This window comes from Saccopteryx leptura, chromosome 2 (genome assembly GCF_036850995.1).
Source record: "Saccopteryx leptura isolate mSacLep1 chromosome 2, mSacLep1_pri_phased_curated, whole genome shotgun sequence".
NCBI classification, from domain to species: Eukaryota; Metazoa; Chordata; class Mammalia; order Chiroptera; family Emballonuridae; genus Saccopteryx; species Saccopteryx leptura.
Window position 1 is genome coordinate 262,193,749 of NC_089504.1, and position 26,225 is coordinate 262,219,973.

Consider the following 26,225-nt stretch of genomic DNA (forward strand, 5'->3'; position numbering starts at 1 on the left):
TTTATGGCAATAATGCGACTAAAAGTCTAACAAAATTCAGAAAAAAAGAAAGAAAAAGTATTCTTCTTTTCACTCAGCCTTTAACTGGTGTGTTAGTTGACTTGGTTTATGAGTGTGATTCAGTTGAGTTTTATAGGTTTTTTTTTAATTCAGTATAATTCAGGATATTAAGTTGTTTAATAGGCATAGTTGAGTTTACTCCCTTTGCAATTTAAGGACAAAAAAAGGTATATTACAATATACAATTTCTGTAAAGAGATTGTCCTGTTGGAGGCTAGTTGAATTTTCTGCCCTCCAGAACGCTTTGATATTTATAATCTTGTCTTCCATCTATGTCTACCTTCATTGTATGTGTATATGTATTTGTACCAAAATAGGTTGGACGTCATTTTTGTCTACAATGATAAATTTTCTTCTTGTGTGTTTATTCATTTTAAGTGACAACTCAGGTTGACAAGCATCCTTTTTTACCATTAGCAGCTGGGCTCATTATTAGACCATCCTGTCTAGAGACTGAGAACAGGGAGAAGGAAGATCAGCAGTGTGTGTTATGTTTCCATAAATAGCCTTTTGTGTGGCTGGTTGTGTGTGGGTTTTTAAGCTAACATAAAAGCAATGAACAACATAAGCAGGGGCTCCGGAGCGGCTTTAACTGCAGTAGGTAACCAAGGCAGTGCGGCTAGAGAGGACTTTTTCCCCAAACATAAAAGAACTGTGGTAAATTAGCTTAATTTTTTCTTTCTTCCTTCCTTAATTCAGGAGGGAAACCCTGAAAAGTAAAGCACAGGAAAGAATCTGCTCTTTCAAACAGAAGACATCAGTTGGATGTTTTCACGGATACGAGGTTTAAAAAACAAATTAGATCGGAGAACAAGTAAAGCTACATTTTCTCCAAACTGAGATCTTAGATGCAATTAAAAAAAAGATTAGACCCTATGTAAATTTTCTGGTATTAGGATAAGCAAACCTCGTTGATTACCTGGGAAGTGTTCAGGCGAGGCAGACTGCCAGAGAACTACATACGGATGAATGTAAGTGTGGATTGCTGGCTGGCCTAAGCCGTCTCTTCAAGAATTCAGTGGAGCAGGCTGGACTTGGAACTGCTAAGCCAAGCAGAAATTCACCTGCACCGGAGTGCAGGATTTTGTGTGGCAATAAGCATTTTTAATTAAAAGTTTCCCAAGTTTGGGGCTGAATCTGTAAACACATTGCAGATTGAGCTAGCACATCCAAGCACCATTGGGATAATCTGGCTTTGTGAAAGACTGGATGGCTAAACTGAGTAAAATCCAGCTGTGTTGTACTTAACACTGCACTAATCAGAGTTCTTTGAGTCCCTTTTTCCCCTTCCATCCGCTTACCCAATGGGGTGTGTCGGCTCCCCATTGCCCAACCCTTCACTTCTGTCTTTTAAGACTCATTTCAAACAGGGATGTGGGTTAAAGCCATGTAATGCTCACTCCCTGCAGTAAGTGATAGGCACACCTGCTTTCTAGTTTCTCTCTTAAATAGGTCAGAAGTGGTAGGTAATCTTCATCTGCAACGCAGTTCAATTTTTAACCCCCTTCCCATCGCATCGCTAGAGGCCTTGGGGTTTCCACAGAAATCAAGGTTGTCTGCTGACCTTAAAACATAAACATAAAAACACGGCATTCCTTAATTAGAGCAAAAACTCCTCCTGGGAAGCAGTTTCTTGATTCAAGTGAGAACTTGTCAACTTGGAGTCCTGGATTATCCTTACATGGGGTTTGAGGTTGGGGTTGGGGAGTAGCGGTGTCAAATTGGACTGGAAAAAAGTGTCTTAAACTTTTATTGCTCTCTCAATAAACCCACATTCTGCTTTCCATTAGAGAAGTGAACTGCCAACAAGCTGTGAAAGCTCTCTAGTCAGCAGATCTAAGAAAAACCAATTCTTATGAAGGTTCAGGAGGTGGTAAGCACGCTGTAGAGGGGATCTGAGGTTATGGCGCCATTATGTAGAAATATCTGTACAGACAGTGCCAGCCCCCTCCCCAACCCCTGCCCCCAGCCATTCCCAGGCTGCTTGATCTTCCTGTTTACTATAATCCTGCTTCTCTGGGAATTACTTCTGTCTTCTCAGAGACACTTTCTTCCCAATATAGGAAGGGCTTATTTATTCAGTAGTAATGTTGAACATGTTAGTGATTTTGGTGTTCAGCTCATTGTGTGGTGTATGTGCACATATATATATACACACACACACACACACACACATACATACATACATACCTATATACATCCATACATAAATGCTGAACAGGAGGAGATTCTGAACTATGTATTATTAATGCAGTTTCAGTAACTGGAAGGAGTTTAGAATTCTAATTTCAGACGACTTGGTTGCAAAATCTGTTTTAGCTGTGTTTAGAAGTTAGACCTGACTATCAAAATGAAATTTGTTTAGCACTGGAAATACAGTGAATAAAGAATTTCATTCAACTCTCTCCAAAGGAAAGAAGAATGTGTGACCCAGATAAGATAATGTAAAATCATTCCTAGAAACATTAAACTAGGGTAAACACTGCACAGGAAACAGAACAGACCTGAGAGAAAGGTTGTACTTGCAAGGTGGGGTGTTGCAAACACCTTCTAGTAGGGGGCATGGGATCGTGTATGAAGCAAGCTTAAGCTTCATAGCTTTGTTCCCTGGTAGAGAAATCTCCACGCCAGATACCTCGATTTTTTTCTACAGCCTTTGGTTCTGAGAAAACTGTTCATGGACATGGGTAGGGGCCTTGCCATTCCTTCTTTCTGTCTTAAAATGGTCAAGCTTGCAGAGCATGCTCCTTGAGTCCTTCAAGCTCAGCTTCTCCCTGCTGCCTTCAGCTCTAATCTCCTTATAGGTGTAGCGCCATGGCAACAGGCCGAGCCTAGAGCCCAGGAACCTTGTTTGTATTACCTAAGGGGCTGGATGCAGCTGGAGGAAGAGAAGAAGGAATATTACCCATCTGCGGTCTGTTTGGAAGATGACTTCACATTCTGTTGTTTGTCCTTCTGTTCTGCTTCTTTTGAAGACTTGAAATGATGCCTGGAAAACATTGACCCAGAGATGTTATCAGTAACTGAAGACAGCAGGGAAACCATTTTCTATTAGTTTTTGTCTTCCAAATAGAGTTGTTTTCTGAGATGTAGTTCAGAAAGGGGCTTGCTCTACCACGCGTGACATGTGGCACCGCTATGCTTTGGGGTTGCACTGCCAGGCTGTACAGTTGCTTCATGTAGGTAGACATTTATTTTGTTTGCAATAAAGTTAATTTCTGTTTTAAAATATTCTAGAGAATTCTAAAAATAAAAGTGAGCCTTTTGTCATGCTGCCTTCTATTTTAAATATGCCTTTTTTGTTCCTGTTCTGAGGCTCACTACCAGAGCATGAGTGGCTTTTCCCCTCCAACCAACTCCTCCAGGGAAAAGGGGCTGGAATTGTTTTCTGTGTGTTTAAGAAAGATTACCATATCCTGGTGCCTCAACCAAGCTTCCTACAAACCATATTGGGAATGGTTGTGTGGTAATTGTATTAAAGTGAAATTGTTTTAGCATTATTTATAGTTGTGCTATGTGTGCAGTATATGTCCTTGTCTCCTCCAGTATAACAAAAGGAAACAAATGTGGAGCTGTTACATTGCTGTGTTTTTATGTACAAAACATTTGGGGGCTTCTGTGCCTACTTTGCATTATCAATAGGAAATATAATTATTGACTTTTTGACCTTAAAAAGACTGCTTGAATATCAGAGCACGCGTTTGTTGGTCTAAACATTAAATGCTGATTGGGTTTTTATGTATGGAAAGAAGAATGGACTAAAATCCTATTGCTTAAGTTGTTTCTTAGTATATGGAGTTTGGCTGAATGATGTTGGAACGTAAACAGAACGAAAGAGCAGTTTTTAATGCTACTTTTCTGTATCTCATTACTTTATAATTTAACTGAAAGCTACTCTGACATCAAATATTTCAGTTCCTTTTAATGTTAATGTGGTTATTTCAAGAAAATGAATGAAGCTGCTTATCTAATGTGTTTTACAAAAACAAATGTCTTCATGTAAGGCATTTCTTATCCCTGTAGGTAGATACTTTTGCTTGAAATAGATAGCTATTTAAGTCTAGGTGTTTCAGTCAATAAATACTATACTTATTGGGTAAAACTGCATGGCTATACAATACTGGATTTAAGAATATTGTGCTTTATATTGTTTGACTTTGTTAATTCTGCCAGGGTGGAAGGCAGTGAAGTCCGAGCTCCTGCAGTGACAAGAGTCGTGATTCCCAGACCTCTTTTTTAAACAGCTAGGAAGCAACATCAGTCGGGATGCCTGAGTGGTGTCAACAAAGAACTGTTCTTCTGAATGGGACTTTGAGCATTTCTTTTATGGGTGGGAGGTTTCTTCAAGGCGTTCCATTCTTTATTCATATTTATACAGTAAAGCATGGACAGAACCAAGAGCTTTCTAAAAAAGAATGTCATATTGAGATGGAAATCAGACCTTTTGAAAGGCAGGATCTTGTGTTGAAAAGCTGGGCTTTGACTATGTGTGTGTGTGTGTGTGTGTGTGTGTGTGTGCACACGTGTATGCTCACGCGTGTGTGCTTTTATTCTGCCAGAGCAGAAAGAAACAGAATGAGAATTTAGCCAATACAGTACTATTTTATCAGTGATAGAAAAGGATAAAGCTATCGCATGAAAAAAAAATGTCTTTGATAATACCTTTGCATAAATAAGAATGTATAAGATAACCCTTAATAGTATATATTTCTCTATCTCAAAGGCCAGGAGAGGATAAAAACAATATCTGTAAAAAAAAACAATATCTGTGCTGGAGCTTTGAGGTCCCTTGAGACTAGTAAAATTATAGTATGTTTTCATGCTTTATTGAGGAAAAAAGTATGTGCGCGCGCATATGCATAAATATATGTAGAGTTTACATGTGCCACATAAATATGGTTACTGTTATTATTAGAGATTAACTACTCATTTGCTCCTTGTTCATTTTTTCCATAGGCATTTATACATTTGTTGTTGGCCTCAATTGCATCCAATCTTCGTTTCCTTGTTGACCAAGCACTTGCTCTGTCTTACGTATCTTTTCCTATGTTAGGTCTCGTGGGCTGCCTAAACTGAAAGAGTCCCGCTCCCACGAGTCCTTGCTGAGCCCATGCAGTGCGGTGGAGTGTCTGGGCCTTGGCAGGGGGGAGCCCGTGTCCGTGAAGCCGCTCCACAGCAGCATCCTGGGGCAGGACTTCTGCTTCGAGGTAAGATACAGAAAAAAGGAAGAGGAGTTAACCAACAAGCAGATTTTCCACCAATAATTTTGTGATTTCATTTCTGTGCTATTGATTTGATCAGCTTGATTGGTTTTCAGTGATTGAAAATTATCTACTTATACAGAAAAGATCTGGAAATCCATTAATCTAATTATATTGGTGATTAAAGTTAATGATGGCCTCTCATTCCTTTTGGCTTAATCTGCTTTCCAAATAAATGTGTTCTTAGCACATTCTGAGCAGAGGCCACAAGACTAACAATAACATTAAATTAGGATTTCAATTTTTTAATATTGATAAAGATATCAAACACTTGCTATTTTTCTCTTGAAAGTCTAAGCTCCCAATTTTAATGATTGTTTGAGGAAACTGATCTAAATGTAATTTTTCGAACTACAACACGGGCAATTCCAAGATCTGGAACCATGTCTTTTCTTTAGAGAGAGAGAGAAACATAAATAAGTGTTATTCCACTTATTTATGCTTTCATTGGTTTCATTCTTATATGTGCCCTGACCAGGGATCTAACCTGCAACCTTGTATTGAGATGCTTCTCTAACCAGTTGAGCTACCTGACCAGAGCTCTTTTTTTAAATTTTTACTTACTGATTTTAGAGTGAGAGGAAGGGAGAAGAGAGACAGAAACATTGATCTGTTCCTTTATGTGTCTTGACCAGGGATTGAACCCGCAACCTTTTGCCCATTGGGACAATGCTTGAACCAACCGAGCTACCCCACCAGGGCTCTTATTTATTTTTGCAATACCCTCAACCTCGCCTATTCCCTGGCACATTGCAGGTGCCTAAATTTCTTAAATGAACAACCATTTCAACATGTAACTAAGATAAAAATTGTCAGTGAGATTTGTTCACATTCTTTTGGGGGGGGGGCAGGTGAATACTAAGTCTTAAAAATCTCATGTGCAGTTTACATTTATAGCTCATCTCAGTTTGGACTAGCTACATTTGTTTCATGTGCTCACTAGTCATATGTGGCTAGTAGCCCATATTTGATCAGATTATAAGGTGTTATCTAATTCACTAGGTTATAAGCCAAGATTGAGTTAATATGTAAGCACAGTTCTTTTTTTCATGTTCTTTTTTTTTAATTCACTTGAACTTTCCTGTATTTTTGAAACTCAGTTCAACAAGTGTGTACCAAGCCCAGGGTTAGGTGCTAGGCATATAGGTAGATAACATGTTTCATATTTTAATTTTTTTTAAGATTTTATTTATTGATTTTAGAGGGAGAAGAGAAAGGGGGGAGGAGTAGGAAGCATCAACTGGCAGTAGTTGCTTCTTGTATGTGCCCTGACCAAGCAAGCCTAGGGTTTCGAACCAGCGACCCCAGCATTCCAGTGAGTGCTTTATCCACTGCCCCACCATAAGTTAGGCAACACGTTCCATTTTTATAGGACAGTGATTATAATAATCAGAGTAACCTAATAAAGACTAGAAGTCAGCAGGTGGGTTTCCTAGTGGAGGAGAAATGGGTTCCAAAGACAGTAATCCAATACTGGTAATCCTTTCTGATTTCATTTGGTACCCTCTTGTAATATTATAGTGAAGGTAGGCCCAGAAACTGGATAGGCTGTTTTAGAGACTCTTTCTCTTTTTTGTTATTTTTTATTAGAATTGAGCATAGTCAGGTAATTTGTGTCCTAAAATTTTTAATTTTGATATTTCTGAACATTTAGGTTCCTGAGCTGAATTCTAAATGGCATTTGTTCTCATACCTGGAGATGAGTGAGGATGTAAAGCTAACAGTGGGTGTAGATGTAGATTTAGAAATCACAAAGCTGGAAATACCATCTTGGTTTCATGTAGTGTGATTCGGGTTCATGGCATATCCCCAATTCCTAAATGACACAGCTAGGAAACCAGAGTTCCCAGGCCCTAGGTTTTGTTTTTCTCACCCCTAACCTTTATGTTGAAGGTTACCTACTTGAGTGGAAGTAAATGCTTCAGCTGTAACTCTGCCTCAGAGAGAGATAAGTGGATGGAAAACCTTCGCAGGACAGTTCAACCAAATAAGGTAATCGTGGCTTTGCATGTAACAATAATACCTTCATTTTGATAGAGCTTTTTCAACACATTTACCATTTTAAACATTATGCCATTTCATGCTCAAAATAATCTTATCACAGATGCTATGATTTTTACCAATTTGGGTAAGAAGACTCGGAGAAGTTAAATAACTTACCCAAATCAGAAGTTAGTACGTAATAGAAGTGGGACTAGAATACAAGTTTCTTCATTACTTATCTCTTTTTTATTTGTAGACATTAGTCCAGTTGCGACTAGGCTGGCTACCTGAGAATTTATGTTACAGAATATTTTTTGAATTTGTTTCAGAATACTTTTTAACCCAAGTGAAATAGAATGTATGTGGCTCTCTTAAGATTCTAATACATTCTTGTTTAGAGCTTGCTGTTATCCTAAACAATGAGATAACAATTCCTTTCGTTATTTATTGGTTCCCCATAATAAGATATATAATCAGCATCACCTATTTAAAAGGAAAATGTCTTCTGAGATTTCAGCTCTCAAACTTAACTTTGTTACTTTTTTCTAGGACAACTGCAGACGAGCTGAAAATGTTCTCCGTTTATGGATCATTGAAGCCAAGGACCTCGCCCCTAAAAAGAAATATTTCTGTGAACTGTGCCTTGACGATACCCTCTTTGCTCGTACAACCAGCAAGACCAAAGCAGACAATATTTTCTGGGGTGAACATTTTGAATTCTACAGCCTTCCACCTCTTCATAGCATCACAGTTCACATTTATAAAGACATGGAAAAAAAGAAAAAAAAGGACAAGAATAATTACGTAGGGCTAGTCAATATCCCCACTGCCAGTGTGACGGGTCGCCAGTTTGTAGAAAAGTGGTATCCAGTGAGTACACCTACACCCAACAAAGGAAAGACAGGAGGACCATCTATTCGGATTAAATCACGTTTCCAAACTATCACCATTCTGCCTATGGAGCAATACAAAGAATTTGCAGAATTTGTCACCAGCAATTACACCATGCTGTGTTCTGTCCTTGAACCAGTGATTAGTGTGAGAAATAAAGAGGAGTTGGCTTGTGCCTTAGTGCACATTCTTCAAAGTACTGGCAGAGCCAAGGTAAGTGGGAGAGGAGGACTACCCTACCCCCTTCGTACCTTTTATGAAGCAACAAAGATCAAAATTAGAGAAATATGCATTGCTAATGGTCAAATAGGAAAAGAAGAATTTAGAAGGAAACCCATTCATTAGCAGTTCTTAGATCCAGAAAAGATGGCGATTATAAAACTAAAGAAATAAAATAGAACACAAATATTTATTTCAAGTTCATCTGCATTGAAGATAGATACCACAGCTAGTTCTTTATTGTTGGACAAAATAAATGGTGGCATTGGCATGCTAATCCCACAGTGCCTTCAGTTGTTGATCTTTAGTTCTAGAGTGGATCCTATGGCCATTTTACTTCTCACCATACCTTGTCTAAGTTAAGACTAACTAATGGCATATCCCCTGGTCACAGAAGGAGGTATTCCAGAAGCATGCTGGGTATTCGCAATCATCATCATAGGATTAAAATCTATGTTTGGAATAAAAATACCAAGGGATGTTATATAATTGGTATAATATCAACCGTATCTTATTTCATTCTGGTTAGAAGTAAAATTTTAGGAAGATGAAAAAAGATAAATACACTAATCGTATGAAGAACAATAGTCAAATGATAGTCTTTGATCAGCCTGACCTGTAGTAATTATCACCTCTATGAGGCATATTCACTTAATTAGGCTAAGTCACTACTGTATGCAAATTGGTCATAATAAAATTATATTTCAGACCTAGAAGAGTTCATAGATAGAATAATTTATTTAGAACCAAACAATGAAAGTGCTAATAAGATTTTTTTATATAAATCAGAATATCTTGATATATTCAATATTCAATCCCTTATCTAACTGCCTTTCTATTGAGTATAATTTTTATGATTGGATTTACTGATAATAATCTTGAACTTTCTGACATTAAAAGAGCTTAAGAATTTGGGATGAGGTGTCATTGAAATTTCAAGTGTCATCTTTGAAATTGTATAGATATGTCCTTTCAATTTTTCAGTTGCTCAAAGTTCAGGATATATGTAGGATTTTTAAAACAACTTTATTGAGCTATAGTGTAATACAGTAAACTATACCTATTTAAAATGAAAAAATAGAATGATTTTTGAGAGATAATGCTCCAAGTGAAACCTTCAGTACAGTCAAGATACAGAATGTCACCATCACCCCCAAGTGTCTTCCTGCCACTTAGCCTAAGAGTTTTCATAGTGATTCCTAAGTCTGTAAATCCTTTATACCCTTAAGATGCCCACAGCAAATTCCATTATTGTTTTAAATGCTTCATCTTAAAGTAAATCAGCATATTCCCTGTTTTTGGATTTTAAAGACTTTGACATATATCAAATAGAAAACTCAAAATATTTTATGTTATCACATTTCAAACTGAGCAACAATAAACATTGAATTTTGCATTGAGTTCTTTAAGATTGTTGGAAAATGAAGCAGCTGTTTCTTTTTTTTTTTTTTTTTTTTGTATTTTTCTGAAGTTGGAAATGGGGAGGTAGTCAGATAGACTCCTGCATGCGCCTGACCAGGATCCACCTGGCACGCCCACCGGGGAGCGATGCTCTGCCCATCCGGGGCATTGCTCTGTTGCAACCAGAGCCATTCTAGCACCTGAGGCAGAGGCCACAGAGCCATCCTCAGCGCCCGGGCCAACCCTGCTCCAATGGAGCCTTGGCTGCAGGAGGGGAAGAGAGAGACAGAGAGGAAGGAGAGGGGGAGGAGTGGAGAAGCAGATGGGCGCTTCTCCTGTGTGCCCTGGCCGGGAATCGAACCTGGGACTCCTGCACGCCAGGCCAACGCTCTACCACTGAGCCAACCGGCCCAGGGCCAGAAGCAGCTATTTCTTCAGTACTTGATTCCTCATTAAGCCTTCTTTATCCGTGGATGCATTGGGAATGGGGCAGGAGTGGGGGGTGGAGAGCAGGCAGACTGCCTAGAAATAAACTCAGGAGTTGAGTTCAAGGAATTCCATGTTGATACTGTGGATCAATTTGTTAACTGTAGATATTGAATAGCTGGTATGTGCAGAAACTGTTAAGTGCTTAAAAATATGGATGTGAACAAAAATAGACATTGTCTTTGACCTCATAGAGCTTTATAGTCTTTGAGCAAGAATAGATATTAATCAAGTGATTACAGAAATAAAATGTGATTACAATGAGAAGTGTGCTATGACTTATGGGTTAAGGCAGTGGTCCCCAACCTTTTTTGGGCCACGGACCGGTTTAATGTCAGAAAATATTATAACGTGACCGAGACAAGCGTCAAGAGTGAGTCTTAGACGGATGTAACAGAGGGAATCTGGTCATTTTTTTAAAATAAAACATTGTTCAGACTTAAATATAAATAAAACGGAAATAATGTAAGTTATTTATTCTTTCTCTGCGGACTGGTACCAAATGGCCCATGGACCGGTACCGGTCCGTGGCCCGGGGGTTGGGAACCACTGGGTTAAGGGGACCGGACTAATGGGATTCAGGGCAGCGTGGGTCAGTAGGTGTCACAGAGGAAAGGACATACGAGCTAAGATCCCGAAGATCTAAGGAGCTAACTCCAGAACCTTCGGGCGGCACTGACGGTGGAGGGAAGCGGACTGAGGACAGCATCTGCACAAAGCTTGGAGGCAAATAGACAGCAGTGTGGGTTAGAAAAGGGTGGTATCAAAGAAGGCCCTCAAGGTTGGAGCAGAATGCAGAGAGAATGGCATAAAGTGAGGCTAGGAAGGTCAACAGAAACCCCAACACCTGTAGGCTGCACTCAGAATTACGGTCTTTATCAAAAGGGCAATGGAAAAATCTGTGAAGGAATTTTAAACTTAGGTTGGTAACACCTAAGATTGTATCCTGACTGATGGGTGACACCTAAGGTTGTATCCTGACTGACTTTTTTCTTTCAAGTGAATTGGGTAGCTTTAGTTTTAAGGCAGAATTCCCAGGCTGTCTGGTATTTCATCAGTCTCTTCTGATGTATATTATTTATTCAGTTGCTCTCTGCCTGATTGAACATTATTCTACCAGGATTTTCTGACTGACTTGGTGATGTCTGAGGTGGATCGTTGTGGAGAGCATGATGTCTTGATCTTCAGAGAGAACACCATTGCCACCAAGTCCATTGAGGAATACCTCAAGTTGGTGGGACAGCAGTATCTTCATGATGCACTAGGTATGGAGAAGGAAAACATGTTTTCTTTTCTTTCCCTTTAGATCTTAAGTTCTTTCATCCTCATGAGACAATTGAACTGAACTTCTACATGGTGTTTTGGTCTAGCTGATCAATGTTTGATTTTAAGTTTTAAGGAGTTTGCATTACTGACCAGTGGAGAACAACAGATGGGTTTATTAAGATTTGTACAGAAAGAGAACACCCATCTGCACATTCTGCACATAAATTACCCCCAGGCCCTCAAGTGTCTGAGATACACAATAATATTAATGGGTGTCACTACTGAGGTTGGCCTGGTTTCCCAAAAGTGTTGGATATTTATATCATGATATAAATATATTGTCTTGAAAGTGTTAACATCACACATCAAAAACTAAGACACTCTTACCAAGTCCCACAACTTTCAGTTTGTCTTTAAGGCCTCCAGAGTCTTCAACAATAACTGATTCTTGTTCACGCAGTAGTTTCTGCTAACTAGGCCACTCACATGCAGTCACAGACTTGGTCATGAAATTCAGGCATTAACCACTAGTGTAAGGCACTGTGCTAAGCGCTTTACTGCTTTCCATAATGTAACAGGCATGAGTGCTTTGAAGAACATTCATTTCTTTTATCTCCATATCCTATACTTCACACAGAATGTGGCCAGCTCTGCCCTGTAGAAACATAACAGAGTCACCTGTGAATAATTGAAATTTTCTAATAGTCACAGATGAAATTAATAATGTTTCTTTAACCCATGTACCCAAATATTAACAAGTAATCAGGGTAATAAATTATTAATGAAGTATTTTACTTTTATCATTGAAATTCAGTGTGTATTTTACATTCATTATACATTTCAGTTTGTACTAGCTGCATTTGAAGTATTCCGGAGTCACAGATGACTATCAAGAGGAGACTGTAAAGCATGTTGCATGAGTGGATAGATTTTGTCCTCAAGGAGCTTACAGTATAGGGAAATAAGAAAAATAGGGATATCCTTATAACCAAAAAAAGAGAGAAATCCTGTGCTTTTCAAAAGACTTAAAGAAATTGATTCTAGCTGATTGCTACTGTGCTTATTACTCTGGCAGGAGCCTCTAGTAATACAACTGAAGATTTCATAATAAGCATTAATTAAATAAAGACTTTACAGTGAAGTCTCAGTAAACCAAAAAAATTAAATTAATACGTATAGCTGAGCACTCTGAACAAATGTTTCTGCTATGTTCCATACATTTTAGGAAAAAAGAAAAAAGATGGTATTTCCAGACTACTGAAAGAATTCTCAGAGAAAATTGAGTTAAAAGTTGCCAGTGATATTATGTAATCTTTGTTTTTCTTGATGAAAGCATTACTATTTACTGCACAGGCTCTGCCTCAGTGAGACTTAAATCTGCCGTCTGCCAGCCCCTTTACCCTTCTGATTGGAGTAAGATTGCATGCTGATGTCCTGTGACACAGGAAATGCCACCTATGATATATAGAAAAGAAGTCCCTAAAAAGGACTGACTGGTCTCCATTCTTGCCAGCAGAGGCTCATTCTTCGTTAGCAGTAATATGTTCATACCTATTGACTTATTTCTACATAAGAACTTTAGGTAGTGATGAGTCCATGATTTACATAGAAAACACAGAATATTCTGGGCTCAGACTTGCATTTGGACCACGTAGTGCACACCTACCCCCTCTGGCTCTGATTTCTTTCAAAGGCAAGAGAGCAAATGTAAGTGGATTATTGAGTCTGATTCAGTGATTTTGATTGGGAAGCAGCTTCTGGGTCCAAACCTGTAAAGGGGTCACCCTTCAGTGAGGTGTTTTTCACATCATCAGACATAGGCTAAAGTTTCGAAACTGAAAATAATTGGCTCTGTTTACAAAGACTGTAAATCAGGAAAAAAATAAAACTTTTTTAGTCGGTAGCTATAGACAATTTATTACTGGATCCTCGAGTTATTTGGCTCCTTTCTTAAAGAATAAAAGAAAAATATTCTTAAAATTCACGAACTATTTCTTAATATTAGTATTAGTTCCCCAGAATTGCTCTAATCTCAAGGAACTCAATAAACAGAATATTAACAGAATATTTATAATATAAATTTAAAAGTTGGTCCATTTTTACACGGAATATTTTACAATGATTTGATAGTTTAGGTCCTCTTTAAATGGGGTAAATTGTGTGGAAGCATAGGAGACTTTGACAGCATGTCGAATACAAATCTTTTAAGAGTTGGTAAACATTTTAGGAGCCTTTTTACTAGTTTTAATTATTTTACTTTATGAAAAATTACATTAAAGCTGCCTAATTTTTACATAACAATTTTTATTATATGAAACGCTACAAAGTGCTAGGCACCTTTCAAATGCGGCAGCTGAGGCGTGGACTAGTTACATGACTTTCCAAGGCACCACAGTCATGCAGCGATGGGCCTGGGATTTGATCCCGGGTCTCCCTTGCTCCAGGGCCTTTACTTTGCTGTGCTCCACTTTGTTTCCTGTGCTCCATGCATTTCTCTTCCCAGTAACCACATCCTATCCTCTATCATAGCTATTTTTAAAAGATTTCATTTACCACAGAACAAACCATTTTGCTAGAAAATGCTCTTTGTATCACTGCTGCTGCTACTTAATTTTGCAGAAATCATTATTTACTTTCATAAAATCTTTTATAACTATTCTGAACGTTAAGCAATATAAGCAGATTTGAAAGGGTTTTTGAAAGATCTCCTCTTTCATAAAGACCTATAAAAAATCCAAGAATACATATTACCAGTTCTCATAAATATTTATTGAGCACCTGCAATGTTTTGGGAGCTGATAGGCTGCAGATCTTAACATGAGTAGTACCTGGTTCCTGACCTCCAAAGGTATTCATCCTAGAGATGAGACAGACAGGTGGACAAGTAAGCACAAAACAGTGTAACACGTGGAACAGTAGAATATATAGTGGAGAATAAACCGGTAAGGTAAGGGTTTGTTCTTTGAGACAATGTTGGACAGTCACTATAGAGGATAGGATATATGAACAGGGCTTATAAGCTAAATCTATTTGGGGAAAAAAAGTGTAGAAAATATATATATTCTAAAGACTGTTCATCTTTATATATAAAGAGATCTTCTGCTACAGTGTTGTGCTATGTTGAATAACTATCCCCATTACAAGAGGTAAATCTAGACACCCTTTAGCACTTAAAACCTTAGGTGGGCTCTTCAGCTAAACTTGGGTTATTTTTTCTTCTAAGATAATAACATATTCACCCTGGTAGAGATGCCTTATAACAAATAGTGAGTTCATGCTCATGCTTCTGTGGTTTCAGATAAAAGATTTAAAGTTATATTATTATTTAAAGTAGTATCATTGTTATTTTTATAAATATTATGATGATAATGATGTTAGTGATTACTGTTTTGTCAGTTCCAGAATAAAGAAAATAAACATGACATATGGGAAGTGGCCACTCTTGGGTTCCGAAGCAATAACCCTTCTTGAACGATCTCTTGTACCCTCCCTGTCAGGTCTCAGAAAGACTCTCTATTATGCATTATAGGACAGAAATCCTGAATTCCTTTGTTCTATTCAAAAAGACACTACTTATAGTCCTCCTGTCTTCCATCTTCTCTCTTCAAATAGGAGAGTTCATCAAAGCTTTGTACGAGTCCGACGAGAACTGCGAAGTGGATCCCAGCAAATGTTCATCTAGCGAACTGGTAGACCATCAGAGCAACCTGAAAATGTGCTGCGAGCTGGCCTTCTGCAAGATCATCAACTCATACTGGTGAGCTGGAGTCAGCGTTTCACCCTCTGCTGTCAGAATGTCACTTTCTGACTCTCTCACACGGGAGTCATCACAGTGCTCACGGTTAGAGGGGCCTGAGGGGAATTTTGTTCCCCTAATAGAGTCCTGCCTAAAATCTAAGTCTCCACTGTGAGCAGATGAACCTCTGAACTGTCTACATAAATACCGTGTTTATGTAGAATGTTAGCACCACATTCTCCTGATACTGACAGTGTTTTAATGGTTTTCTGAAATATTTACTGATTTTACACAGATGTGTTAGTTGCGTTTGATCATTGCTGCCACCCCAGCCATTGGTGAGACTGGAAGATTTTTGATGAACAGTCTTTAGAGAGATTATGGTGCTTTTTATTAAACCAGATGGTGTAGTCAGGAGCCTCATGCCATTTTCCCACTTTGCAAAACTAAATTTATACTAATTCCTGAGTTTTACAGCTTTGGGTTTCCGGTCTCCATCTGGGCTTCTGTGGCTGTTTTCCCACCTCTCAGCCGTGAACCAGGCAGCGCTCTCCTCTGCCCTCATCGCCTGGCTCTGGACAGAGGTGGCTGGGCCAGAGCGAGGTCACCTGCACGTTCTGGGTTGTTTAGAGGCTTCGTTCTTACCCTTCCCCAGCGTTTTCCCACGTGAGCTGAAGGAAGTGTTCGCATCATGGAAGCAGCAGTGCCTGAGCCGCGGCAAGCAGGACATCAGCGAGCGGCTCATCAGTGCCTCACTGTTCCTGCGCTTCCTGTGCCCAGCCATCATGTCCCCCAGCCTGTTCAGCCTCATGCAGGAGTACCCTGACGACCGTACGTCTCGGACTCTGACTCTGATCGCCAAGGTCATTCAGAACCTGGCTAACTTTGCCAAGTAGGTGTCGCTACCATGACCGGACATGAGATCTAGAATGTGGGTGGGGGTGGGGAGCCTCATCACTCATGTTATAAGCTTTTTATTGTGGTATTATAAACAGCAAAAGAATTGGAAACAATTAAATATTTATTTTATACAGGAATGGTTAAGTGACCTAGGGTACACTCATTCAGTAGAACGTTTACAGTCACTATAAACAGTGTTTACAAAGAATAGCCAAAAATATAGAAAATGATGAAGATGTTAATTATATTAAATGAAAAGGGCTATTAAAGGACAGGATATCAAATGGTGCATGTGCTATTATCCCACCAATATAAAAAACACAAAAACTTCAATATAAAGTTGGGAAAAACAATCAGACAAATTCTGTGGTTTCCATGTCTGAGACAATCGGCCTGGCCCTTTCACACCAGTCAATGTCATGTAAAATGGAAAAGATGGAGGGAGACTGTTCAGATTGGAAGAGACTAGATGCAGCAATGCTTGGATCTTATTTGGACCTGAATTGGAAAAAAGTCTATAAAAACCCATTTGGGGACAATTGGTGAAATTTAATTTTATATGTATGATAACATTGGTTTATGTAAGAGATATTTCTTATTCTGGAGAAATGGGTGCTAATATATTTAGAGGTTATGTCTGCAACTTAGTTTAAAATGGTTCAGCAAAAAAAAAAGTATATATAGAGAGAATGAAGGCAAACTTGGCATGATGTTAAGACTTGGTGAATGTGGGTGAAGGCATATGGGTGTTCATTGTGTATTCTTTCAACTTCTGGTAGATTTAAAACTTTTTTAAAGGCCATTGGAAATCACTTGGAGGAGTCTGCACAAGTGTATGCAGCAGATATATTTGGGTGATAGAGTGGGTGCACCCACACTTTTTTCTTTCTGCTTCTCATTGTTTTCATCAGATTTTTCTTGGTTTTATTTTTATAATTTATGGGAAATCATTTTAAGAAATTACTGAGAGGAACTGTACACTGGCAAAATCGATCACAACAAACTCAAAAGTGAAGCTTAGACTAGATGCTATTAACAATGTACTAAAGGAAAATATTAGAACTTCAGTGAGACAGATTGTGTTCTAGTTAAGTAGTGGCTTTTTAAAAGTGCACTACTTTAACTCTGTGTACCCTTTATACAACCCAATGCAGAACTACACATAGGTACCCATACTTGAGCTATTTTGGGTCAAAATTATTTCCAGTTTATTTTGGAATAAGTTTTATGGACTTAGGTTAGGTCCTAAAGATAGCTAGACTATTGATAGGCAAAGAAGAGCAGAAGGTCTTCTCTAGCAGAAATAGATAGCATAAACAAAGGCTTAGAGAAGAAAAAGAGTGTAATAAAATTGGGATACTTCAAAGAATCTGGTGATAGTGAAGGTTTATACTGATGAACATTTGGTAGGTAAATGAAGGTTATATTATAGAGAGCTCTAGATACAAGAAAAATGAGTTAGTGTTACACAATAGAGAAGAGAAAGCTATTCATAGTTTTTTTAGTATTAACATTTTTGATATTAAGAAAGTATGTTTTAGCATTTATCACTTATAAGTAATGAATTAGTCATTTGCCTCCCCAAAATAAAAATAAAAATTATAGCTATGTGGTAAAGTCAACTCAAAATGATTACCTTTATTTTCCTGAATGCATTCTTTCTCATTTTCTCTCCCTCTGCTTTAGATTTGGTAACAAAGAAGAATACATGGCATTCATGAATGATTTTTTAGAACATGAGTGGGGTGGAATGAAGCGCTTTCTTTTGGAGATCTCTAATCCAGACACCATCTCGAACACTCCAGGCTTTGACGGTTACATTGACCTGGGCCGGGAGCTTTCAGTGTTGCATTCCTTATTGTGGGAAGTAGTTTCCCAGCTGGATAAGGTAATAAAGTAGGCTGGAACAGTAATGGGAGGTGGGAGATAGAGCACCTGAATGTACCTGAATTCTGGAGAGCATCTCAGGGTGCTAGCACTTACTTTTCTGTTAGTTGAAAGCTACCTTTTGTTCTAGAAGTCTGAGAGTAAATGGTTATCATTTCTGAGTGAAATGTGTTCCCTACAAACCAGGAAATTCTAGAAAGCCATGAAATTACTCATATATTTTTTTCAAGTTATTATCTGCATTAATGGAGTATATATTTCTATAAATAAATAAAGACAGTATATGTAACATATCTCAAAACTTGCCTAGAAACTAATATCAAATATTAGTGTATCGATATATAGCCTTATTCATGTAGAGTAGCTTCATACAGCCATTTCTAACAGAAGTGTAGACTTCAAAATATATTGAGACTATCAAATTTAATTAGCTTTACCTTTGAACCTTTGAGATTCTCTTTTGTTACGCAAGCCAGAGGGTTTAACATAACTATTAGTACTGCAGACTTACATGGGGTATAAAAATCCTGGTGGTTTCTTTCTTTACAGGTATAAATTAAGATTATAGGAAGTAATTATAATTTTTAATCATTTATTTTTTAATTATAAGCTAAGAATTTTATTAGTACAGTATAAGCTAAAATTTTTGTTATTAAATTTTAATAAGAATTTGATATTAATAACTAGACATGTACCATACCAATCATTTTCTTCCTTCTGGAATTTTGCAAAGAGAAATAGATTTTGTGATAGAAAATAGTCTTTATCATAGTAGTTATTTATGGATGTTTTTGTTTGCTACAGGTACTTTATAAATATGTGTGGTGGTATATTAGAGTAACTTCTAAAGACAAAGTTACTTTTCTGTGATGAGAATTTGTTTTCCTTCATTTTCCTATTATCCTTAAAAATGTTGTACTGATAATATTGGAGAGAGGAGTAAAACCTATTAATAAAGGAAATGTAAATGGTAGGGCATCTATTGCTTCTTAAAACATCTGAAAAGTAATAAACTGCTCCTTATTCTTGAGAACCCCCTCTTCACTTTTAGAGGTGCCAGCTGACTTTAAGTTGCAGCTGGGCTGAGGGTAAATTCCGTGACTATGAATCATGGCTCAGGAAGGTTGAGCACCTAAGGCATTCCTCAGGTGGCGTTTGAGCAGGCGTTCTGCCCGCGCAAGCAGGGTTGAAGACTCTGTTGGTTATTGAGAAAACAAAGAGGGCCCAGAGACAGCTGTGTAAAACTGCCTGACAGTGGAAGGAGGGGGGTCCCATAAGACCCCATGAGAATAAGAATTCCCCAAAGAAAAAAATGATTGAGATGGATAAAGCAAGTACTTCCAAGTTATTCTTTATTGAATAACTATATCAATGGGTGCAGATAAAGTTATCTTTAAATCAGCCTGATGTATTCAGGGTCAGGGTCTTTTTAACAGGCTTTGCTGTATAAACACACTTTTTCCTTTTAAATCTCTGTTTGGTCCTGGGAACCAGGAGTACAGCTAGACATATTTCATAGAGTTTACCTGATCTTTCTGTTTATTTATTTTTAATTGTCATTCTTATGCAAACCTAGTTGGCAATAATAGGTCAGGGTTCCCAAGATTAAAGGGGATAGTTGATGACAATGTCAACTGTGTGTCCTGGAGTGCTTTGGATCCCTGCATGCAACACCTCCCTGTATGTTGGCATGCAATTCTTTCCTCACATAATCCCTTTTCTTTGGAAGTTTCATTACACTAGTATTCTGGTCTTAAAGTCTTTTTTGGTTAAAAGGTATTTGGTTCTTCCCCTGTCCTCCCCCACCTTGATATACTAGCCTTTCAAAGAGTTTGTTTGCTTTGCATGCCTATTTTAGTTGTACTGGCAGTATTTTGGTTGTTTTGAGCATGTCTTTTAATTTTTATTTTCATAATCCTAATTTCTATTTCCTTTCTTTCCTCGATGTCTGCTGCTCCTTGTTTCGCCTCCTCCATCCATCTCGACGCCATGGTTCCGCTGCTCCATAACAATGCATTATGAACCTGCCACTCCCACATGCAAACACCTACCCTTCCCTCCAACCTTCACCCCTTCATCAATGGGCATCGTTGTCCCAAAAACAATCTGTGGTGGATGTCGCAATGCTTATTATCCAATTAGGGTGAAAATTCCTTCCTACAGGCGACGGTGGCAAAACTAGGACCTCTCCCTCGTGTTCTTGCTGATATCACCAAGTCTCTGACTAATCCCACACCAATACAGCAGCAACTGAGACGCTTCACCGAGCATAGCTCCAGCCCCAATGTCAGTGGAAGCCTCTCCTCTGGGCTTCAGAAAATATTCGAAGACCCCACTGACAGGTATGAAAGAAAGAATTTGAAGTACTGTCTCAGAGATCAAACGTTTAGAGACTTGGCAAAAATCTGTTTTTCTTTTGAATTTACAAACTTTAAAATCTTAAGCGATTGGAAAGAATCATCTGACCTGAGATAAATACAATTGTTTGTCATAATAATACACAAGGTCTAGGATACTTATTTTCCTTTTTTTTTTTTTTTTTCATTTTTCTGAAGCTGGAAACAGGGAGAGACAGTCAGACAGACTCCCGCATGCGCCCGACCGGGATCCACCCGGCACGCCCACCAGGGGCTACGCTCTGCCCACCAGGGGGCGATGCTCTGCCCATCCTGGGCGTCGCCATGTTGCGACCAGAGCCACTCTAGCGCCTGAGGCAGAGGCCACAGAGCCATCCCCAGCGCCCGGGCCATCTTTGCTCCAATGGAGCCTCGGCTGCGGGAGGGGAAGAGAGAGACAGAGAGGAAAGCGCGGCGGAGGGGTGGAGAAGCAAATGGGCGCTTCTCCTGTGTGCCCTGGCCGGGAATCGAACCCGGGTCCTCCGCACGCTAGGCTAGGATACTTATTTTCTAGAATGACATTGTAGAATTATATTCAACAAATGTATTTTAAAAACTATGTCCTGCTTAGTGGAAGACTAAGGGCTCTGTAAAATTGATATTTTCCTGTATTGTAGCACTTAAAAATCTGGAGAACCTCAGTGAAAACCATTTTATAGCTGGCTGTGTCAGCTGGACAGTAGATACAATATTGATGCTTAGACTTCGTTTTCTGTTGGCAAGATTTGTGCCTTTGGCAGGGGCCCTTTGGTTGTGCGCTTAGAGCTTCTCCTCTTGAACCAATTAAGGATGAATTGCAAAACCTTGGGAGGGGTTAAAACCTAGAAAATGATTGGAATTCTAGTAAAAATCAAAGACAATGATGAGAGGTATATACAGTATTATTGTCCACCTTTGGAGGAAAATATTTAGTATTGGATTTTATTCTTAGAATTGTAGTGATGAACTCTGAGTTTAGATGGAAGTATCCACACTGGGCCTGTGAGCCTTCAGAAGAGTCCGTGTGCCTCAGTTGAGGAATCTTAACTGGGTTGAATTTGTCTCAAGTAATGAAGGATCCTTTCCTCTTCCACAGCGATTTGCATAAACTGAAGTCGCCAAGCCAGGACAACACAGATAGCTATTTCAGGGGGAAAACATTGTTGCTGGTTCAGCAAGCCTCCTCCCAGAGCATGACTTACTCTGAGAAGGATGAAAAGGACGACAGCCTTCCCAACGGTCGGAGCATCTCCCTCATGGACCTCCAGGACACGCACACTGCTCAGGTGGAGCATGCGGCCGTCATGCTCGATGTGCCTCTGCGCTTGACCGGAAGCCAGCTCTCCATAACCCAGGTGGCCAGCATCAAACAGCTGCGGGAAGCCCAGAGCGCACCCCAGAGCGCACCCCAAGTGAGGCGGCCCCTGCACCCAGCCTTGAACCAGCCGGGCAGCCTCCAGCCCTTGTCGTTCCAGAACCCTGTCTACCACCTCAATAACCCGGTCCCAGCCATGCCAAAGGCCTCTGTGGATTCCAGCTTAGAGAACTTAAGCACTGCCAGTTCCAGAAGCCAGAGCAACAGTGAGGACTTCAAACTCAGTGGGCCCAGCAACAGCAGTATGGAAGACTTCAGCAAACGCAGCACTCAAAGTGAGGACTTCTCCAGGCGTCACACTGTGCCGGACAGACACATACCTCTTGCTCTGCCCCGGCAGAACAGTACTGGGCAGGCTCAAGTCCGAAAGATGGACCAGGTCGGGCTGGGTGCCAGAGCCAAAGCCCCGCCGTCGCTGCCACACAGCGCTTCCCTGCGTAGCACAGGGAGCATGTCGGTGGCCTCAGCAGCCCTGGTGGCTGAGCCGGTGCAGAACGGGAGCCGGTCCCGGCAGCAGTCCTCCTCCTCCAGAGAGAGCCCTGTGCCCAAAGTGAGGGCCATCCAGAGGCAGCAGACGCAGCAGGTAGGGGTGCGCTGTGCAGCCTGGCTGCTCCCTGGGCCAGCAGTCGCCTCGGGTCTTTGTGTAGAAACCATTGGGGAACCCTACTGCCAGCAACTTAAAAACAAACTGCGAAGAGGAACGAAAGGTTATGGGAGGTTTCTGGGAGGTGAGTCCGCTTGACTCATCGCCCTGAGGACACTGGGTAGCAGCCACACAGGCCCTTCCTTCACTCCATTCAGCCCAGAGAACAGGTCTATCACGTTGAATGAATAATTAGACGCTTAAACCACAAATTCTATAGGCCAAGTCTACTAGAACGTATTTGGGGAATCTGGACATTAATCCTCCTTAAATACTTTTTCCTAAGCTTTCAGAATTACCTTTTGCATTCTGAGCCAATAGTTTAATATCACTATTCTCTACTCCATCCCCCAAATCTCTCTGGAAATATCATGTGCTCTGTGCCTTTTCCTGGAAATGGCTAGAAAAATAAACAACTGCACACCTAGCGAGGCAAAGTAAAGGAGAGGGATAAAGGGGTAGACACAGGTGGTTGACAGGCATTCTAAACATTTACTCTTCATACAGACAAGCTTAGCTATGCTCACACCCAGTCTTCATATAAGATTGACAGCATCTTTTTTTGTTGATAAAACGGTTTCCCAAGAGGCACCTATATATATATATTTTTTTTGTTGTTGTTGTTTTTTGAAACAAATAACCTTTGGAATTTGTGTGCATGTGTGTGTATGGGAGAGAGAAAGAGAGAGAGGATCTCTTATTTTCATCTGAAAAAGATTTTTCTCCTAAAAAGCTTTGTATTTATTGAATTTTTTTTGAAATCTGATTATATTTTGTAAGTATTAGGGAGCTTCATGATTTAAAAAGACCTTTTGTCAGGAAAATAACCTGTCAGAGGGGACTACAGTAAAATTTCAATGTATCTCTTTAACATATTTGCATTTTTAAACATTTACTGATTTGGCCACTTCTGCCTCCACTCTGCTGTGATCAGAGAGCCCTTGCCCCTACTTTGATAATTGTTGTTTAATTTTAAAAATTAGAATATTTATAGAATACTTGGATATAGAAAAAGAGGAAGGAATGAAAACCATGTCTAACTTTAGTTGATTCTGGTAGCTGGTTTCCTGGACAAAACCTCCTAAGTGGTTATTCTTTCCTGAAAAATAATAGTTTTCTTCAGTCTTAAATTTTTCATTTTTAATTTGTTGTATTTTCCCAGTTCATTTAATTTAATAAGCATTTTCATTTAAGGAAAAGGTAAATTATATGTGATATAACATTATAATATTATATCATATATTTTTCCTTTTCTTTAAATGAAAATGCTTAACTGCTTATATATCTATGAATCTCATTTATACACATTTAATTTGAGTATTAGGATGCTATCAGTTACTCACACCTTACTGTGAATTAGTTTCCACACATTGTTTTTATACTAGCTTCTAGTTGAGATCAACTCCTGGAGAACTAAAGTGTTTATTGAGAGGAGAGAAGAAAGATAAGTAATTTTGGAGATGGAATACTGTGTGGAGGCAAACATCTGTTTGGGGGCCTAGTGCAGTATGAGGGCCCCGAGGATGAGGTAGGGAGTGGAGAAGAATATTAGATTGGCAGAGAGACACAGAACAGGGGGAGGGCCCTATATTTACTTTTTTTTTTTTTTTTTCTTCATTTTTCTGAAGCTGGAAACGGGGAGAGACAGTCAGACAGACTCCCGCATGCGCCCGACCAGGATCCACCCGGCACGCCCACCAGGGGCGACGCTCTGCCCACCAGGGGGCGATAATCTGCCCATCCTGGGCGTCGCCATGTTGCGACCAGAGCCACTCTAGCGCCTGAGGCAGAGGCCACAGAGCCATCCCCAGCGCCCGGGCCATCTTTGCTCCAATGGAGCCTTGGCTGCGGGAGGGGAAGAGAGAGACAGAGAGGAAAGCGCAGCGGAGGGGTGGAGAAGCAAATGGGCGCTTCTCCTGTGTGCCCTGGCCGGGAATCGAACCCGGGTCCTCCGCACGCTAGGCCGACGCTCTACCGCTGAGCCAACCGGCCAGGGCTCTATATTTACTTTTAAAATTGTCCTTGGCCCAGCCCTGGACAGAGGGAGAAATGCTTGCCCATTCCTCCTGTACCATGTAGTCATCAGTTCCCAGGACCTGTGACTCACACTGTTTATAAATATTATAAATCAAATAGCCTTTTGTGTGGTTATTTGGAACCAAATGTAATTTACAATATTTGTGCTATAGGAAAATATAATACCTATCACATAAGTACTCAGTACTTGTTTCTATGGGTGATAGATAGAAAGTGGGAAATGTATAGTCTCCAAACAACCATTTAAATATGTTTGTGTCATAGCCATTAATGAGTTAGAGAACGTCCATATTATATTGGCATGAGGTGGGGCGCAACCTCAGCGAGATATCCTAGCACACTTTAAATATTCATCTTTGTTTATGCCTTGGCTGGTACTGCCATCCTCCTATCAGTTAAACCATAAATCACTATATTTTGATTGCTCAAGTTTCTGGGTTTTCTACACTGGCTTTTTCTACGTAGATGGTTTATTCTTTTGAACTTAGGTTAATTTTTAAATTCCTTATCTTTCCATTTCTTGCTTGCCTTTCTCATCTTACTCCCATGAAATTCTATATAATCACATTTTTCAAGCAAATTCTTTTACATATTTTAATTGCAAATTGTGTCGGAGAATTCTTCTCTCCCCTAAACTAAAGGATTTCTTTGTGGGGATTGTTCTGTAGGCGTCTGCAATTATCAGGGGCTTTGTCCCGTGCAAATTCCATTTGTATCTTAGCACAAAGGAGTGGCCATTGTTGGCACTGTAGCTAGCTTCAGTCTCCTTCATCTACTGAGTAGGAAGGAAATTCTAGTGAAACAATCTACAGAAGGAATTTTTTTCAGGGAATTTTAATTTTTGTCCCTTCTCAGCCTCTGTTTGGATTTATTTAGTTTTCTCATTTTTGTCTTCATTGCTTTTTCAAGCATCATGTACTCTGTACATATAATAGATTATCTATACTATATGAATTGTTCAGATACAGCATATTACCTAAACTTAGAACTTCAAATTTGAAGAGGCTCTTAAAATTGGTATTTGAGCAACCTATAAGAATGATGCTGTAGTTTCCACATTTGGATTTGTTGAACCTTTCCCTAAACCAACCTCTTCAAGCACTCAGAGTTTTCCTAGTAATGCGGCCAGCCCTCTCATTGGTGTTGATAGCGGATTCATTGATAGGAGACTGACTCAGACTGTGGAGAAGCTGAAACCAACAAGTCTTATTTTCATCTAGTCAGTACTAGCAGGAAAGAGGGAGCTGACATGTTCTCAGTTGTCCTCAGCGTAGCCAGGCAGTGAATGACTCATGGCAGGCTCAGCGAAACTGCTGTGTGAGGAGGCCCTTTTGCCCTGAGGCATTATGATGTTTCCCAGAGAAGCCCTATCCAGCTTTCTCTCAGGAGCTGGATGTTCCTGATAGGAATTTCTGCTCCTTTACTTTCTATTTCATCCATTGTTTTCTTTAATGATCTGCCTGCTGCAAGTCAGTGGCTGTAAAAGTTCTTCCTGAGGCTCCAGCCATGCATAGTGCGGTGTGAACTGGGTACCAACCTGTCTCCTCAATGTCTTTGACTGTGAACTGGAGGTACTAAGTTCTGCTGTCTGTCCAGCTCATAGAGGAGATGGAACAACTATTGGGCGAAAGCCTTTGATGCACTTTAATGAGTAATAAAGTATAGTTTATTACTAAGAGGAGGATTAGAGGAAAAACAAGGTATC

The 26,225-nt window shown here is 39.6% G+C and overlaps 1 protein-coding gene across 6 annotated transcripts in view; it reads left to right on the forward strand.

Moving 5' to 3' along the window:
• Positions 1-26,225, forward strand: part of RASAL2 (RAS protein activator like 2) — a 327,762-nt gene that overhangs the window by 282,136 nt on the left and 19,401 nt on the right. For 4 of the 6 annotated variants that reach the window (XM_066361613.1, XM_066361614.1, XM_066361618.1 and 1 more), the window contains 9 exons: positions 5,114-5,267; positions 7,215-7,313; positions 7,854-8,408; positions 11,422-11,566; positions 15,180-15,324; positions 15,959-16,195; positions 17,890-18,091; positions 20,233-20,432; positions 21,562-22,423. In XM_066361613.1, the coding sequence (XP_066217710.1) occupies positions 5,114-5,267; positions 7,215-7,313; positions 7,854-8,408; positions 11,422-11,566; positions 15,180-15,324; positions 15,959-16,195; positions 17,890-18,091; positions 20,233-20,432; positions 21,562-22,423 (2,599 nt within the window). The remainder of the gene's footprint in view (positions 1-5,113; positions 5,268-7,214; positions 7,314-7,853; positions 8,409-11,421; positions 11,567-15,179; positions 15,325-15,958; positions 16,196-17,889; positions 18,092-20,232; positions 20,433-21,561; positions 22,424-26,225) is intronic. The other 2 variants (XM_066361615.1, XM_066361616.1) reach the window with 1 other exon arrangement.